This window comes from Rhinolophus hipposideros (assembly GCF_964194185.1).
Source record: "Rhinolophus hipposideros genome assembly, chromosome: 1".
In the NCBI taxonomy this organism is placed as follows: Eukaryota; Metazoa; Chordata; class Mammalia; order Chiroptera; family Rhinolophidae; genus Rhinolophus; species Rhinolophus hipposideros.
In genome coordinates this window covers 59,774,369-59,793,720 of record NC_138047.1, presented here as the reverse complement: position 1 = coordinate 59,793,720, position 19,352 = coordinate 59,774,369, and the positions used below count along the sequence as shown (strand labels likewise).

General features: G+C 40.1%; 1 protein-coding gene across 1 annotated transcript in view; it reads left to right on the top strand.

Moving 5' to 3' along the window:
• RASGEF1B (RasGEF domain family member 1B) overlaps positions 1-19,352 on the top strand; it is a 522,412-nt gene that overhangs the window by 99,855 nt on the left and 403,205 nt on the right. The window contains exon 2 of the mRNA XM_081056600.1: positions 660-707. Within this exon, the coding sequence (XP_080912726.1) occupies positions 660-707 (48 nt within the window). The remainder of the gene's footprint in view (positions 1-659; positions 708-19,352) is intronic.

The window sequence follows — 19,352 nt, the reverse complement described above, 5'->3', positions numbered from 1 at the left end:
ACCAAAACATTCTCATGCATGCATTAATGCCTGTTTTACCTTTCCTAATTCCAAACAAGGTTAGGTAATCATGAACAAACTGGAAAACAAAAAAGCCCTCTATAAGAACTCATGTTTCTGAGAGATTGGTTTCAATCCAATGAAAATATAATTAAATTAGCTGAGGTTAAAATCCACCCTATAGAAAGACACTTGGAAATCTTGTCGTAACAGTGCCCCTATTTTCTTGTTTTCCAATTTATAGAACACTTGTTTCTTTCCTTCTTTTCTTTCTTCCTCACCTCTTCTTTTATTCATTTCCTTCTTCTTTCCTTTTGCCTTATTATAGCTGGAAATATTTCCTCATGTTTGCAGTTTTCAGTTTCTGCTGGTGTCCTCTAAGAAAGATGCTGAATCGGTACATATAAGCAAGACATTGACAAAGTGTAGGTGTGTCTTTGCGTTCTCAGCTCCAGGCTTAAGCAATCTTCCATTCGGTATGTAAAATTCAACACTGGAGTCTGTGCTGTGCTTCTATTCTTAGATTTCTAGAGGCTGCGAAGTAGGATTAGGGTGAAGATTTTAACTTAAGACTTATACCTTCTAGAATAAATGACTCCAAAATAAGTGCTACTGTTATATTGTGTTCTTCATAGATTTCTTTCTCGTTTTCCCTCTAGTCCAAGAGTCACTCCCGAGTTGGCCTCAAATCAAGCACGAAGCAAAAGGTATGTTTTAACCCTTTCTGCATTGTTTCTTTAAAAAAAGTTATTTTGGTAGGTACTTTAATTTTTTTTCCAGAAGAGAATGACTTGAGAGGCAAAGATACACCCAGAAACAAGGTATTTTTGGATTTTCATTTACTTTGCCTACATAATAGCAAAACTGAATTTGGAGAGAAATCCTTGAACTGAAATGGAACAAGATAGTCTGGAAACCCAAGGACAGAATCTGAGAGTTTCCTATGGCTTATAACCAATTTTGAAAGTAAAGTCAGAAGATATTCTTCCAGCTCTTTTATTTTCTAAGCCCTTCAAAGTAAAGGCATTTCTTCCTATTTCAGTTCATGTTTTCACTAAACTCTATTTTCTTAGCATCTTCTATGGAGAATGACCCTCACTTATGACCTGTGGTAAGTTGGCTGAACATGAGCTGTGAAAGTCAGAATGAGTTTCAATTCCTGGTTCTGTCACTTTACTAGATATGTGATCTTGAACATATTTGTATTAAGAAGATGATTGTAACTACTAGTACAATTTACTTTAGGGCTAAAATGAGATAATACGTGTGAAAGCACTTGTATCCTAGTGCCTAGCATGAAATAGGTGCTTAATAATAGGGGCTTTAAATTCTACAATATTACGTTGATACTTTAGATATATAAGACAATAGGATTTTGACATTTCAAAATCTCAAAATCTCAATCTTCAGACACATACACACACACTCACATGCACACACTTAAATTATGCGCATTCCTGGTGATACATAGGGCAATGGCATATATAGATTTATTATAATTTGGAGTTCATGTTAAAATTATTCTTCTACTGTAGATGTTTGAACTGTGTGAAGTACTTGTCTAATCTTTCAGGATGGTGGACATATTAACTCAGACTACCATTCTTGATGTCAATTGTTAAGGAAAAAACACTTCAAGAATGCGAAGCGTCAAAGAGATGCTTCAGAAGATTAAAAGATGTAACACCTATGAGAGTACTAAGCCCAGTGCTTAAGTAGGCAGTAGTTATTTTTATTAGCGAAATATCATGTTGATTGAAAAGAAGATGGCCAGACCTGGTTTCCAACCCAGCTTCAGCACTTACCAGAGAATGAGCTAACATTGATATAGCAAGCACTGTGCTCCAGGTACAGTTATGAGCACTTAATGACCATCAACTCATTTAATACTCTCAGTAGCCCTCTGAGGTAGGTGTTCCTTTATCCCTCAGGATCCGTCAGGAGAAGGAGATCACATCAATAAAGATAATTTAATGTCATAAATTGTTAACTGGTTATAAAGTTGTTAACTAGATAAAGGAAAGAATAAAAAGAGAACTTTAGGATATCACGCGAGTAGCAATTCCAGGCAGTAGCTACCATGCCCAGGACTGAGGGAAGACAGGAGAATGGGATTATTAAAACTTCTTAGATACTTAGAGGAAAGGCCCACAGAGTTGAAATTCAGACTTCTGAGGGGAAGGTTCTGGCCAGCACACAGAAGCTGGTTCTGCAAGTACTGGGAGAGAATTGCAAACTGGCTGGGCAGGAAGGTGGGAAGGGTGGTGCTACTGAGGTGAGGCTCAGAGGAAGCTTTCAAGAAGCAGCCAGTTCCTTCTTGCTCCACCAGCTCTGCTGCCTCTCTAGCGCCCCCTACTGGCAGAGCTAGCAAGAAGCCCCCTGACTAAGCAGGGATGTGTTTTGCAGAGTCCCAGGCTTAGCATTACAAAGCTGGCTCCAGAAAGATAGGTTTATAGGTGAGAGAGAATAATTTAATTGGTACAATTATTAACTCCATTTTATAGACAAGGAAACGGCGACACAGATGTGATAAGCTGTGTTTGCCTAGTGCTGTGGTCTGAATATTTGTGTTTCCCCCCAATTCAATCATTATTAACCCCCAGAGGTAATGGGATTAGGAGGTAGGCTCTTATGAATGGGCGCTTCCACCATATTAGACACAGTGAGAAGTCTGCAACCCTCACCTGACCGTTCTGACACCCTGAGCTCCAGCTTTCAGCCTCCAGACTGTGAGGAATAAATTTCTGTTGTTTAGAAGCTACCTAGTGAGAAGTGTTTTGTTATATAGTCATCCTCCCTTAGCTGCAGTTTTGCTTTACATGGTTTCAGTTATTCCTGGTCAACTGTGGTCTGAAAATATTAAATGGAAAATTTCAGAAATAAACAATTTATAAGTTTTAAGTTGTGCGCTATTCTGAGCAGCATGATGAAATCTTATCGTTTTGCTATATCCCACCTGGAACATGAATCATCTCTTTGTCAGCATCTCCATGCTGTACATGCTCCCCACCTGTTAGTTACTTGGTAGCCATCTTGGTTATCAGGTTCACTGTCATGATATTGTAGGACTTGTGTTTAGGTAACCCTTATTTTACTTACTAATGGCCCCAAAGCGCAAGAGTAGTGATCCTGGCCAAAAAGAGTAGGATGTGCCAAAGAGAAGCTGTAAAGTGCTTCCTTTAAGTGAAAAAGTGAGTACAGTACAATAAGATATTGAGAGAGAAAGAGAGAGACCACATTCACATAACTTTCATGACAGTACGTTGTTATAATTGTTCTATTTTATTATTAGTCATTCTTTTTGATCTCTTACTGTGCCTAATTTATAAATTAAACTTTATCATAGGGATGTATGTATAGAAAAACATGGTGTATATAGGGTTCAGTACTGTCTACGGTTTCAGGCATCCACTAGGTATCTTGGGACATTCCCTGTATATGGGGGGCAGGGGCTGTAGTAGCCTGAATAGACTAAGATACCCATCTAGAAAAAGGCAGGATCAGAATTTAAACTTAGACAACCTGGCTCCAAAGTTCAAACTCTTAACTTCGTGAACCAGTGATCATGGGCAAAAACATTTCTGTATGCCTGACTTTTAAAATCTGCAAAATGGGGATGGTAATTCCTAACTTGTTGGGTTGTTCTAAGGATTAAATAAACTAAGGATCAATATAAATGATGTACCTGTCATATTTCCTGGTACATAGTGAATTCCTAATAAATAGTAGCTCTTACTCAATATAGCATTTTTCTTGTGTTGAGTACAGACAGGAACTTCATTTTGCCTCAGTGACTCTATGTGTTTTGAAAGTATTGCCTTTGCCTTGGGGTGATTCCATCTCCAGTGGGTTATTTAGTTGATGAGTCTCTCTCCAGCTTAGCGTATTTAAGCGTTTATGTTGGAAAGTGAACAGTAGAAAGAATATAGTGCTGTGGCTTGACCAATGGAGGCTTTATCGATGATGTCCTTAAAATCAGGATTTATCAGGGGCTGCATCAGAACACTAAGTCTTTCACTTCAGACTGTAAGTGGTGGGGGAATTATTGCATTAATTCATTCCTCCTTTAGCACAATTATTTATTGGGTACCTAATTGCACCAGACACTGTGCTAGGCATCAGGGATGATATAAACAGACGTACAGACCCTGGCATAGAGACTGTTTCTTTCAATCTAGCGGGGGAACGTGATGCAAACACCCAGCTACTCCTTCTCCCTCACTCCTCCTTGACCTTGACGGGTATGCATGTTTCTTATTACATAGATATAATGCTATCCTATAGATAAAATATCTACTTGGCTTACTATGGAGTCAACCAATATCTAAGGGAGATTGTATGGGAGGGAGTAGAGAGGTCTGCTTCTCCTGAAGAACAAAGTCATTGATTAAATGGGGAAGAGGCAAGTCTCTAGTAGATACTGGGAACAAGTGGGAAAAGGCTGAAAGGCGGCAGCCCTGGAAAGCTCTTGTGTCCCTGGTGGTAGGTAGGTCAGCGATGTTTGTGTACAGGGATGTGAGAGCACAGCTGGGTGCTGTGATACTGTTGGGCCCTTTTGCTCTCGCGTGGTCAATAGATTGGGAGACAGAGCCTGCAAGAGGCAGAGCCTCACAGCATGGAAGTAGCTGACTGTGATAGGGTCAGGGACATCTTCTGTACAAATCAGACTGTTTTATGTTTTATTTTCCCTCTGTGTTTACTTTCCTTTTGCTTAAAAGTGTCAAATATCTCAGTATCCCTAAGGAAACTAAGGGAAGGGCTTTTTGTATGTGCTTTGGCCAGGACCTTAGGAAGAAGTTGGCCTTAGAGACTAGCATGGTAGTGGTGGCGTCCAGGATGCTCGCGAGAGAACTCCAAGGTCATAGACATGTTGTCAAGATCATGCTAAGTCTGGTCGATCTTTGTAGAAATTCTGGTAAAAATTAAGGAGGTTAGGTTATATTGAAGTCTTATTATGTAGGACATGGGAATACCCAAAACCCATTCTTGACCACCCTCAGCTCAAGGGAATCAGAGGAAAAGAAATGCATAGAAAAACAAAGACGGGCAGATGACTGTTCTGTTACCGCAACGCAGAACTTCAGTGAGTGATTCTGAAATAAATAGAAGACTCTTTTGTCTCTTTCCCACAAAACCCACTTTCAACTCCCCAAGTATCTTTTCAATAGTAATAGCAATATTATTCATAAAAATAGCATACGATCACTGTTCTGGTTGCTTTACAAGCATTCAGCGCGTTATACTGTTTTCATTTGATTTTAATCAGAATGAAATTAAATCACCAAAGCCTACAGTTAACGGAGTATTTTAAATATTCCTACTCTCCTGCCCAAACATTTCTTGGTGTTCAGTAATCTTGAGTTTATTATATCCTTTCTTTTATCAAAGCCATCTTCTTAGGTCTGATAAATTCACAGTAAGTTACACTGGAATTATATGGTTTAAAGTCTAATCTCTCCTAAAGGTATTTGCATTTTAATAGGTGACAGAAGCTAATGAAATTGATTTGAAGGGGTGGAATTTCTGGTGTTAGCAAGCCGGGAACAATTTTTGGTTAGTAGAAAGATCTTATCCTTGCTCCTAAAATTACATTTTTATCTCTAAGATCAATTCAGATGAAATATTAACTGATTAGGTGACCCAGGGTCACAAATGTATATAGTTAGTTGGTAGGGAGCCAGTACCCAGTTTGGAGCACTGAGCTGGCACTTGTCTATTCAGCCCACCATCATCTCCTCCTCCCTGTCCATTTCCCATCAGCCTCCTTGTTTATGAGTGTAATGTCCCTCTTTGCCACAGAACTATAAGCATTCTTCCAAACAGAAATTGTGTTTTATTTTCTCTCTGGCACCCAGTATCTGAGACCTTTCTAAATGTTGATAAGTATATTGAAAAAAACACCCCATGCCCCCTCTACACCTGAGCAAATCATGCCATGGATGGTAATGGAGCCCAATGTTAGTCTCAGGTCTCTGGAGAAGTAGCTTTTAGTTTTTCCTGCTAAAGGCTATAAAAGGCTCTTGAACATTTCCTGTGGTTTTATTTTTATTTGTTAATTCTATCCTTGTGCTCCATCAGTAGTGTTCTCCTGCTCTGCTGCTTCCTCCGTTCAATTTTTTCCCCATACCCGCAGTCTCCCCCACTATCAACAACCCCGACCAGAGTGATGCATTTGCTATGATTGATGAACCTACAGTGATGCCTCACTGTCACCCCAAGTCCACAGCTCGCCATTATACTTGCCACACAGAACAGTTTCACTGCCCTCAAAATCCTCTGTGCTCCACCTGTTATTCATGCCTCCCTCTTCCTAAGCCCTGTTAACCCCGGATCTTTTCACTTTCTCCATTGTTTTGCCTTTTCCAGAATGTCTTATGATTGGAATCATACAGTATGTAGCCTTTTCAGACTGGTTTCCTTCACAAAGCAATGTGCATTTAAAGTTCCTCCACATCTTTTCATGGCTTGATACCTCAGTTCCTTTTAGCACCGAACACTCTTCCATGGTCTGGAGATAGCACGGTTTATTTATACATCCACCTGCTGAAGGATAGCTCGGTTGCTTCCAAGTGTTGGCAATTGTGAATAAAGCTGCTATGATCATCTATGTGCAGGTTTTGTGTGAATATAAGCTGTCCATTCATTTGTGTACATAACAAAGAGTGTGACTGCCGGATCAATTTTTCTGTTTCATTTTCTTCCCACAAATGACTCAGAGCCTTTGCTTGCTTGTCAAGTAGCTGCTGCAACTCGTGTGTTTTCCCACGTGTGCTTCCTGTTCTTGGCCATGTGCTTCCTGCATGGGGCCTCTAGGGTCTCCAAGAATGATCTACGCCCCGCTTGGGGGAATATAAGGAAAGAGAGAAACACTATGTGACAACAGTACACTGAAGTTTTAGTGTAGCAGCTAGGTATGGGCAAGTGAGGAAGTAGAAAAGAGGAGTTTATAGCACCCAAGAGTTAAATTCTGTCCACTCATGCAGTTCCTACTGACATGAAAAAAGTCATTTGGGCCTCTTACATCGCTGTGAGGATCTGAATCTAGCTTAAGGGAAATTAAAAGTCACTGCTTTCTGGTAGTGACAATTCCCCTTGAAGTTCCTGACAGGAGATGGCGAGGAAATCAGACTCCCTGAAGTGGAGTCCATATTATCTTTCGTCCGTGTTATCTTTTCATGGCTTAGGAAAGATGCCCAGTGGCTTTCTGGAAGATGCAGCCTGAATAAAAAATGACAGAACCATCACGATTAATTTAAAGAAGATGGAGATCACCTCTACAGACTCACAACAACAGGGATTCTAGGAGAGCCTGCTATTTTCTTCTAGAAGCAAACTAACAAACCTGAATTATCAGTTTTATATTTTGTCTTTTAAAAAATATTATTAAATTTTTCTAGAAAGAAGGAAGCTTTTGACACAAATATTGTTCAAAAGATAAAGGCTGTGCATCAGAAACACTGACAATAAGTTTTACAATCATCTCATTGCTGAATTTTAACCATAAAGATCCAGAAACAAACTGGGCATTTCAGCAATGTAGGTCAAATTCTGTTGCCATGAGCTCCAGGGGACTGGCTGTCCACTGCTTTTTTTGCCCTTTAGAACTTGTGTTATATTAAACACTACTTGGAAAATAGGAGCCTTGGGCTGAGGCTTTGGGAGAGTACCATGGATTTTTAATGTGATGGCATTTGTTACATGAGTATTGGAGTCATTTTACTTTTCACTTACTCCTTTTCTTTTCCCTTGCCTTTGTGGAGGGTAACCTCAGTGTTACCAAAGCTTGTAGCCCCTCTGCATCTCATTTCCCTGCGGCTCAGGTCAAAGTCGCCATAGTTCCTGTCTTTTCTGCCCTCGTTTCCCAATACCCTGAGACATTCCAGAGATAGAATGCATGCTCACTTAAGTTACAGACTAGCAACTCAAACTCCAGAGTTGGCTTCAAGGGTGGTGTGGACCAGCGGTTTTAAGAACCCCCTTCATCAAAGAGCAAATGGATTTGTATAAATCCTGTGGGAGGTGAGGTCTGAGCTGGATGGCTTAAAGCATCCACCTTGTATTTCTGGACCAAAGGAAAAATAATCATGCCTCCGAATACAGCTCTCCTTGTTAAATATTAAATATGGTCATGGTCCAATTCCCCTGTGGTTCTTCGAGTTTCAGTAGGTTTCTTTGAGCTGGTCCTTTAATGGGCTTTTCTGGCCTGAGTTAAACCAGCATTTCGGAATGACAAGGAGAACCAATGTACTAGGAGATGGAGACTAGATGAGGTTTTGCTGGGATATGTCACAAAGGATCTATAAAGCAATCCAAATACAGTGCAATTTCTTCTCTTAACTTCTATCTTCTCTTCTCTCTCCTCATTTTTTTTTTTTGTTTATATTTCATGCTAAGCAGTTGAGCTTCTGTCTTGTTTTGAGGTCTCCTTGCCTTATGGCTTTGCCTTCCCCTTGCAGAGTAGTCTTTCAAGATGTTTTCTGCAGACTGTTTCCTCCCTAAGGCTTCTGGCTGTTAACATTCTTGTTCAAGACATTTTTCCTTCAGCCTAAAATGACCTTCAGCCACCAATCCCTAGGTTTGATTGATGCATGGTGATCCTTCAAAACTCATATTTCCAAGCAGCTTCTTTGACCTCCGCTGTCATGGGTAGGTTCTTCTCTTGGGTTTCTACTGGTCTCCAAGCTTACTTAGCGTTTACCTATCTCCTGTTTTGTTTTATCTGTGTACAGACACTGTGCTAAGCACTTCACATATATTTTGTCACTTACATCGTATATCAATCACATGTGTTAGTTATTATTTATTCTCCATTTTACAGATGGGGAACTTGAGACTCAGAGAATCAATATTCAAAATCTAAAGACAAAAACGAAAAAGGATTCTTTTTCTTAGAATCCTTTATGTTCACAAAAGATTAAATTTCGATGGATTGCATTTTAAACGGTTAAATATTCATAACTTTTTATACTTATATGTAGTATATAGAGAAAAGTTAGAGACTATGCCGCAAACTATTCAGGATGCCTGCTTTTAGAATGGATAACTCATGACTGAACACAAATATGCTAATAGTATTTGTGCTAGTGAGATTATGACATTTTGGGTGTTTTCCAAGTTTTCTGCTTTCCACAAATCTCAATCATTCGTAACAGTTTCTGATTATACTTCAGTTCCCGATGATATTATCTTTGAAATTAAAACAAACAGGAAAAGTAATGTTTCAAAGAAATCATTGCACTTATCACATTAATGAGTGCTTGTTCGGTTTGTACAATAGATTTTTCTCTGCCAAATTTAATTTTTTGCTTCAAAGATTTGATGCTTGAGTCAACTTTTTCTTTTCTCTTAATGATGAGTATCACTGCAAGCATTAATTATAATATCTAGTGTTCACACTATGATTTTCAGCCCCAAATGTAGAAACATATTTTTGAATTCAGTGATCTTTTCAATTTAAGCCTCCCATAGAAGAGGGGCAGCAAATATTTACATCTTATAGAAGGGCTTGGAGGTTAGGTGACTAACACAATAGCCACAACAACAAACTGGATACATTTTTCTTTGATCTGATTGGAAATATACTTTATTGCAAAGCTGCCTAGTCTGTCCGCAGAACTGTTTCCAAGGCTGCTAGTGAGGTTTGGGAAAATAAGCCTACGTGCTGCTACAAGCCTGAATCAGAAGGCTTTCCCTGTGGTTTTGATTTCTAATTTTATCAGCTACAAAAGCAAAGACTTGATTCCCCCTTGCTTTGTTCTTTGGTGTTAGACTTGCAGGCAGTGAGTGATCTTGATAAGCTGCTTCTCACACAGGGGCCTTGGATGGTTCTGTTGCAGTGTGCGGTGTGTGGATGTGCTGGTCCTGGCCCTGTGGAAGGTCCTGCCATGCCTGTCTTGCCCTCACTCTGCTCAGGCACCAGTGATGGGGATGGAACCTGGCATGTTGCATTGATTACCAGGCTCCTCATTGTCCGCTGGTCTCCGGCAGGGGTCAACCAATGCGGGGACACTGAAGGGTCGGAGTGTGGAAGAAGCCAGGGCACTAGCTCCCACAGGGGGCCCCAGCTGTTGCTTCCTGCCTTCTTTCTCTGGCCTAGGGCTGTGGTGCCTTTCTGCTGTTGCTAATTTCTGAGTGGTGTCACTTTCCTGTTAGGCTTCTCAATAGCTCTTCCTTTGCTTGGGCCACTAATTCTGTTACTAAAACCCCTCTTTTAAGTGTGTGAAGTGGCTTCTGATTTCCTAGTTAGACCCTGACTGATACAGGTGTCACTTCTCAGGGGTGATTGCCAACAGAACGAACCATTGTCTTTGTAAGAATTTTTGGAAAATTAAATTTTACAAAATTTGCCTCATTCTAAGCCTCAAGAAACAGAATAATGTAGGAAAACAGGTAATAACTTTATCATTTTATAGGCAAGTATTTCTGTGCTGATGAATTATTTTCATGTAGTGCTATAAAATGAGACGTTATTTACATAGATCTTTGAATTTCTTTGTATATCTTGGATTTCTAGCATTTTGTAATTACCCAATGATATAATGTTACTAGTAATGTAGCATATAAAATGACTAATTATATATACTAGTTACTAGTAATATAGTAATATAAAATTACTGTAAGTTAGACTGTGAGGTAAGGTTCCATGATTTTCCTGGACGGAGGAAAAGTGACTGTTCTGGACGAGTTACTGGCATTAATAAGTAAGGGGCTAGTATGTAGTAGCTCCTGCATTTCTTTAACCACATGGCATTCTGCAGTGGGGAAACCACAGGACTAGGAATCAGAAAGCATAGATCTTATCTTAATTTGGGTTCACTAGAGACAGGAATGCACAAGTGATTTATTGAGGGAAGGACCTGTAAGGAAGTGAGGGAACAGGTCCCGGTGGGGGAAGGAGATAAGCAAAGATGTGTTTGCACTGAAGTCTAGCTTAAGTTTGATCACATGGGAAGCTCTGGAGCATGAATGATGCCACAAAGACGTCCTACCGTGAGACAGGGAGGCTGGGCTTTGGTACCTATGTCGGTCAGTCATTCGCTGTGGGTTGCCCCTGGTGGGGTAGAAGCACATACCTTCCTAGGCATTCGTATCCATGGGAGGGCAATTCTCTGGAGAAACATATGGCTAGGAGCTCTGAGCAGCAACACTTACAGCAGCCAAGAGATAGATAAAGGAGATATGTGTGCACCCATAGCGTCTACTACAGATATCAGCACACCGCTTACAAACCCTTCGGCATTGGACAAGACACATAACTGCTCTAAGCCTCAGGTTTCTTATCTGTTTAAATAATGACAGAGACAGGGAGTTGGTAATAACAACCACCCTATCACTTTCTCTATCACTCATGAATGTGCTTTCAAAGAAATGAAGTACTGTGGCAGTAACTGGCTAGTCTGGGAGAGAGGGCCATGCAGTTATAAAGCTAGTGTGAACACTCCAGTTTTGACATGATTCAAGTCTCCCCTTGGATTCCTCTGAAAACATAATCCGAGAAAAGGTGAAGGCAGTTTATTTGGGAAGTGATTTTAGCAGGCAGGAATGGGAGAGTGAGGCAGGGATGAGGGACGGCTAGTGTATTGGTGGACCATTGTGGTCTCTGCAGGGTGTGAGCAGGGCTCCGGCATGTGCACTGAGCCACGTGAGTCAGGGCCTGCGTGGCACTGTCGGCATGGCACCCCAGGGCCTGAAGTGTGCCTTTTGCTCCACTATACTCTTAGCACTGCTCGGAAGCATTGATGCTCTTTATTAATTCCATTCCATCACTGATTCTTCAAAGAGTAGACTGACCCCTGCCTCTAAGAAAAGATTTAGCAGTGCCAGAAGCTACAGTCCCCCTTGCTGCAGCAGATTCCGAGGCCACAGTTGATATCCATCACTTCTCTCCTCCACGACCCACTCTAGACTTCCGTCAACCTCAGCCAGAACTTCTGGAGTCACTGGGTCAGTAGGTGACCTAGATCCTCACCCTGCGGGGTCTGAGACTGGGTTGACTGACTTCCTGCAATTGCCCTTTCCCTGTGGTCATTGGTTATGGAACCACCAAGAGAGGTGCCAGTGAATCCCCTGAGATCCAGACTTACTCCTCCTTCCCCCCATTGTGTAGCAGCAACCTTATCTTCTCAAGGTTATCACCGTCAGTTTCTGTACCAACACAGAAAATCTATTCTTTGCCTGTGGTCCATTGGCGTGAAGAGCCTGAGCGATCAGGTGGAATCACAGCTTCGGGCTCAGTGTCCATGGAGAAATGTTGCCCTCCAAGAACCTGGACCCCTATTCTGGCAAAGTTTAATGGAAACAAAAAATCCAAGTTAAGCAATTGCATCAGTGGGTGTGATGATGAGAGGAACTAACCAGTGCTTGCGCTCTATGATGCCCAGACTTTTATTTTCTAGCTTTGGGTACATGACACCATGCAATGGCTATTGTTTTAATGCATATAGAGTATCCTGGAGTATAGTATCCCAACGCTGCATGCTGTAGACATGAATTGGTGCATCATCTGAGCCATGAGGCCATTTTAATATTCTATCAGGCAGGGTCCTTCTGAATGATGTCTTCTACAGTAGGAGCAGTGGATCATGGGCCCATTGTTGCATCTTTTCTAGGAGAGAGGTCGTTACCATAAAGTGAGTCTAACTCACACAATTGTCCATCCCTGCCAAGGCGGAAATCAGAGGTGAGCCCCAAACAATCTCAGTTGGGGCACCAGGTGTGTCTGCTACAGTTACTATCACAGACCTTTTGTGAGAGTCCTGTTTGCATGTGATGCTGGCCTAGGAGCTGTGCCCAACAAGTCCACAGACACTGGTTCTGCCCTCTTTGATCTTCTGTACACATATTATTCAGGAAACTGGGTAGCTGTTATGTGCCATGTTCTGTGTTAGAGATACAAATAAGAGTAAGTTTCTGTCCTTTGGGAAATCACCACCTAGCACAGGAAATAGACATATAAACAATGAACTAACTGTATTTCATAATTGATGCTTTTTATATAGGGAGCACAAAAAAGAGAGTAATAATCCTGCGTGAAACAGTCTGGAAAGGCTTCATATTGAAGGTGGTATTGAGGTTGACCATTAAGTGATGAATATGAGTTTTCAAAATAAGTATTGGTAGACAGAAGGCATGCTCGGTAGAGAGAACATCTTCAGCAAAGGCATTGAGACATGAAGGAATAGGGCATGATTAGGGAATGACAGGAGCTTCAGGGACTAAAGCACAGGGTGTGTGCAGCATCGGGGGAGGAAGAAACGGTTAAACCAGATGACACGGCAAAACCCTGTATAATATTCTAAGGAATTTGGACCTGGCAGACATCTCCAACATAGACATATGTGTATAGATCCTGCAGTTAGCATCATGGAAATATTACACTTGGAGTGAAGCTCTTAGAGCCTATGCCACAGCACTACCAGAAGGCTGAAGCTGGAAGGAACTTCCTCTGCCATCTTTGAATGTGTTTCATATGAAATCCTACAATGGGAACCAGCATGACTAATAAAATCAGAGCTGTTCTGATTGAAGCAATGAAGGCAGTGGGTTCAGGGGAGTCTGAAGGGAAGGGGGCGTGAGACTTATCTGACTGTCTCCTTACTTTCTTTGTTTACCATGTGAAAGAAGAAAAAAACACCAAAAAGTCACATGAAATCATGTATGTCTTATCTTAGGCTAGAACATGAATCTTTGATAGAGACTGAAACCCTTTCTTCTTATGGTTATATTCAGAAATGTTATGAACAGAATCTCAAATGACGTAAGTGAAATTTTATTTCATAAAATGTTGGGTGGTAATAAGAGTCTGATCAATGTTGGCTATTCTTATTATTTTAATTGTTAAACAAAGCACTCAAACAAGTCTATTTTGGAAAGCGGAAGGGGAATGGTGAGGAAGAGATGGGGTAAGAATGTGCTGAGGTCCTTGTTGGATTGGGACTGGGGAAGGAGTCCCATGTCTGGCCTAGTGATGGGAAAGTTGTCTTTGATGTGCCACATTCCTGCTTTCTGAAATTATTCTACATTCTCAACATTGAGCTCGGAAAATCAGCAAAAGACTTGGAACTGGAGGTGGTGGAGGCAAGTTACAAAAGACTGTCTCCAAGTTGCTCTGAGCTCTTATCTTTTATACTATGATAACACCTATAGTCTTCTTAATATGATCCCTAACTGAGTTATTTCTGTTGGATGAGAGGATCAAAGTCGGGTGGAAGAGTCGGGAGTAGGAAACACACCTATGAATGGAGGGTAGCAGAACCTAGGGGCCGGCTAAAAGTATCTATGGAATTTTTTCTAACTACCCTCCTCTCTTCTTCTACTAGTAGAAATGTTCATATGTCCCTCTGTGGAAGAGGGGAGGTGACTGGTGAGCCTGAGTCACAACAGTATGTCCTGTCCCATGGGCACATTGGGGAGAAGATGTTCAGAACATCTTCTGAATTTTGCCTTATCTTTTGAAATTTGAAGAGATTCACTTCTAATTTCATGTTCTTCATGACATCAGAAAATTGCTAGTTCCCAGTATTTGTTTATTACAGCCCTTAGAGTTGATAATAAATCCTAATTAATGATAGCATAATAAAAAGGGTAACTATCACTGCTCAAAGTCTTAGGCACATATGGTAGATAGTTCAGGACAAATGTCCAGATTTCTTTCCTGTTTTAGCAATGGGGAATGGAGTAAGGGAGGAGGTTTCATACATGTCCATTGTGATACTCTCCTAAAGACATTCCCAGGGTTTGGAGTCACTTGTCACTTCTAAACACTTCCAGTTTTGCGTGAGTAGTAATGATATGAAAAAGAAAAATGAGTGCAAAGAGCTTTGTATTTTGGTAATTTGGAGGCCATAGGATGGATGAGGGGGAGGAATGAATCCTTGATAACCAAATCTCTAAATGAAGTAAGTTTAGTATAAATGTGTAGCTTAGTTCCTCATTGTATTTTAGAAATATTTAAGCTGTAAAGGGAAAGCGTACTGGGTTAACTGTATTGTAATTTCATCCAATTGTTTTTACATATAAGTATCACATGAGTACACACATACATGTGTTTTTAAAAGTCAAATGATGCTAAAAGACATATGTATTTAAATAAGTAGCTGTCATCCCCTCACGCAATGCTATTCTCCAGAGCCATTTAACTGCTTACAACTCCTTTCTTGTTATATGGCTTCCTATTTTGTGAAGCCAGAACTTTCAGTCTCATCCCCTGTATTCTCACCTCCTGTATCCTTTCAATATCGTTATTTCACAATTTTTAATTAATTCCATTTTTGTGGTTTTTCTTACTTTTACTAAATAAACATTAGTTTTTGCTGAGCCAAATAGTAGGCTATGATTATATTTGCTTGATTTTATAATCTTTTATTTTTTCTGAAATTAAAAATTGCCTCATTCATTGTTTTTATTTTCTTCACTGCCTTCAAATCTCTGCTCAACTCTTCCCTTACCCTGCAACAGCTTTGTAAAATGTCTTTCTTAAAAATTTTCTCATCTCAAACCTATCAAATAATCTATCATATCTCCCCCTACCCTTTTTTTGAGAAATATCTTCTGTAGCCTCAGTTCTTCTGTTCAGCCCAGATTGGTTGCTCCCAGGGCCTGCTACAGAACTGCTGTCCTTTGCCTCATTCACTTTGCTTCTCTGTTTTGTGTCCAGAATTAATGTCATCTTCTTTCTTAGTTTAGTTCTTCATTCTCCTTCGCTTCCTGAAAAACCATGGGAGGTAAATTTTCTGAGACTTTACATATTTGAAAAAGAGCATTTATCTTACTTTGAGAGTTTGGCTAAATCTAGAATCCTTGGTTGCAATTTTTTTTCCTTCAGAATTTTGAAGATAACACTACATTGACTTCTAGCTTATCATGTTGCTTTTGAGAAGATGAATGCTTTTCTTATATCTGATCCTTTGCCTGTGACCTGTTTTTCCATGCTGGAAAACTTTAAGATCTCATCATTGTTATTCTCAAATTTTACAATGCTATCCTCAATACAGGTTCATTTTTCATTCATTTTGCTATGTCTTTTAAGCCAGAAATTCATGTTATTTAGTTCTGGTAAATTTCCTTGAATTGTTTCTTTGAGAACCTTCTTCATCAATGATTTCTCTGTTCTCTCTTTCTGGAGCTCCTGTTGGTTGGCTTGAACCTATTACTAATCTTAAGTTTTTTTGTCCTATTTTCCATCTCTTTGTCCTTTTGTCCTACTTTCTGGTTGAATTCCTTGGCTTAATCTTGCTGCCCTCTTACTGTTTCTTATTTTAAAATTGTAACAATACTTTTATATTTAAAAGAATTTTTTAATGTTTCTTTTTATAACATTTTTTTTATTTCATAGATGGAGTTTAAACAATATTTTAAAACTACCTATTTCTTTTTTTCCACCAGTAAAGATGCTAATATGACCCTCCTCCCACTCCCAAGAGAGTAAGGGACTATTGAGCCTCGTACCTACAAGTATATCATATCTCTTAAGCATGTTAAGACACTCCGGAGAACAGAGTGTCTTTGGAGTTTTCTTTTCGTTCCTGCATTGTATCTGTTTCTCCTGAGTTCTTTTTATTTTCTCATTATTTGTTTGTCTCACTTTAATGTTATAGACTTTCCTCAAATGCCTGCAGTCCTTGTCTGTTTATTCATGTTTATGAATGAATCCTTAGAAAGCTGATTGGAATTTCTGTGTCTATCGGACTTTTCAACTGGTAAACCTCACTGTAGGGTCCTTAAGATGATAGGGCTTTTTCACAGTGGACCTTCAGATGTCAGAATCTGCAATATTTTGTGTGCGGGTGGTTCAGTTTTTCTATCTTCTGGGTGTTCTCTCTGTTCAGTCTACAGACTTTCTCTCTCTTTTTTTTTTTTTTAGTTTAGTTTTTAGTATTACTGTTTATAGAACAGACATAATATTGAAGGACAATGATTGTGAATCACAGACCAATTACATTGTTTGCGGATATAGACAATTCCGTTCTTTTGATTAAGCATGCAGTAAGCAAACCGACAGCCTAATTTTGGCAATCCATAAGTATATTAACAAATCTTCCTTAAAAGCAATTTACCAAAGTTTAAATTACAACTTTAAAGTGCCCATAAAGGAATGGAGAGATGGTGTCTTGTGGCAGTCAGCTTCTGCTTTGAATTAAATTATTTCAACCATTTTAAGTTTAAATATTGGTTCCTAATAAAGCATATGCGTGTTTTTAGTTTCTCAAACCAGTCGCCTCCCCCCTTCATTTTTCTCTCCAGCCAGCCTTAAACCTCAGACACCACTTGCTTTAAGAGTTCACTTTAACGGCCATGATGTAGTGGGAGTCCTTGCAGCTTTGGCAAGCATACGGTTCACTGAAAAGCAACTTTGCACTAGCACACCATTTATTTCTGAAACGCTGGCAAAACTGAAAGAGGCTCTAACTCCACAAGGGGCAACATTTTTCTTCAGGAAAATTGTCAACACAGGTAAAACAGCTGCATGCAAATTAAGAGAAATTAGCTATTGGGTCAGGTTTCTGTAGTTCAGGGATGGTATTTATTGACATAAACATAGTCTAAAGTAATAAAAAGTAGTGTTTCCCAAATGAGATCCAGGGACACTGATGATAGTATATCTATGATCTATTATCCATCTGAGAGCGAAGGGTGGAAGTCACATCATCTCTATTTGGCTCTTCCCACTCCTGTTAACGAGGGTATGGGCTCTAGCAATTCAACAGTGGGAGGAGGGTCAACACAGATGGAGATGTGAGGACAAATCATACGGCCACCAAAAAGGGAACTAATGTCTAACATTATCTCAGAGGTTTTCCTTGCCAAGCTTACAAGATAGTCTCCATTTTTCTGTGATTTAATAGCTGCAAAGAATATGGATATTGTGAGAGACAATTTTGAGGGTGTAAGTATAAGTATTATAAGTCTGGGGAAAACAATGGGAGAAGCCTCTTTTAGCTAAGAAAAAAGGTATGACCTTTCCAAAATTTTTACTCAAAAGTCCAGATTTTAAATGTAGCTACTGTCTCTGAAAAAAAACAAAATAGCAAGGGCTTGCTCTGTGCCAAGCGGTTAGTTACAGTGGAGGGGTATAGAAACAAGATAAAGACGACAAAGGATTAAGGTCTAGAACTAGAGTGAATGTAAAGTATGAATAGCTATAAAGCAAGAGAGATTAAAATATAGTCAGAAGAATCAAAGCATCCTGGGAGTAAAATGTTTGTTCAGACCAGCATTTCCCAAAGTATATTAACTCACAGAGAACTGTGTTGGAAATGTTAGAGTTACAGACTTTCTCTTAATCTCCCCATTTTCATTTGCCTGCCTTACTTCCACTATTCCTTTTACCTCTTGTCTCTGAGTCTGGACCCCCACTTCCTCCTGCAGAGGTGGGGGAGGAGTAATCAGACCCAGCTTCACCCCACCTTCTGAGTTACTTGTGCTCTTTGTCTGGATTCTGTAGGTATTTTTAATTTGCTTCTCATCATTATCTTCCTTTGCAAATACTTAGTTGTACCCTTCCTCTCTGGCAAATCATTTACTTCTCTATTCCTGCTCACCATCTTATCTTTTAGTTCAGAATTAAAATTGTCTCCAAGGCTGATCAAAGGTTGAATTTGTGTTTCTAATTCTTATTTCTGTTACCGGAGAGTGGGCTCTCCGTCATGCAGTGTCTAGGTTCTTGGTGTCTCCAGCAAACAATTGAACAAGATACTGAGGTAAAGTAGTGAAAGAGCAATTTATTAGAAGAAAAGGTACACTTCAAAGAGACAGTAGTAGGCCCGAGCAGAAAACAGTGGCTCAAGGGCCATTATTAGAAGAGAAATTATACTCCAAAGGAATTGGAGTGGGTCCAGAGCAAAGGCAAAGCTAAAAAAAAGCACTGACTGGTGAGGACTTGGAGTTTTTATCTCTTTTTCTCTCATATGGGCTGTTTCTTACAGGTATGGGACCACTTGATTGACACCTGTGATTGACAAGAGGCTATTACCTCATCTTTTTAAAAAAAAATTTTCATAGGGAAATATTGGGGGACAGTGTGTTTCTCCAGGGCCTTTCAGCTCCAAGTCATTGTCCTTCAGTCTAGTTGTGGAGGGCACAGCTCAGCTTCAAGTCCAGTCACCGTTTTCAATCTTTAGTTGCAGGGTGTGCAGCTCACCATCCCATGTGGGAATTGAACCCGCAACCTTGTTGTTGAGAGCTGGCACTCTAACCAACTGAGCCATCCGGCCGCCCCTCTGGAGGCTCAGCGGCAGCTTGTTTTCAATCTAGTCATGGAGGGCACAGCTCACTGGCCCATGTGGGAATCGAATTGGCAACCCTGTTGTTCAGAGCTTGCCCTCTAACCAACTGAGCCATCCGGCCACTCCTAT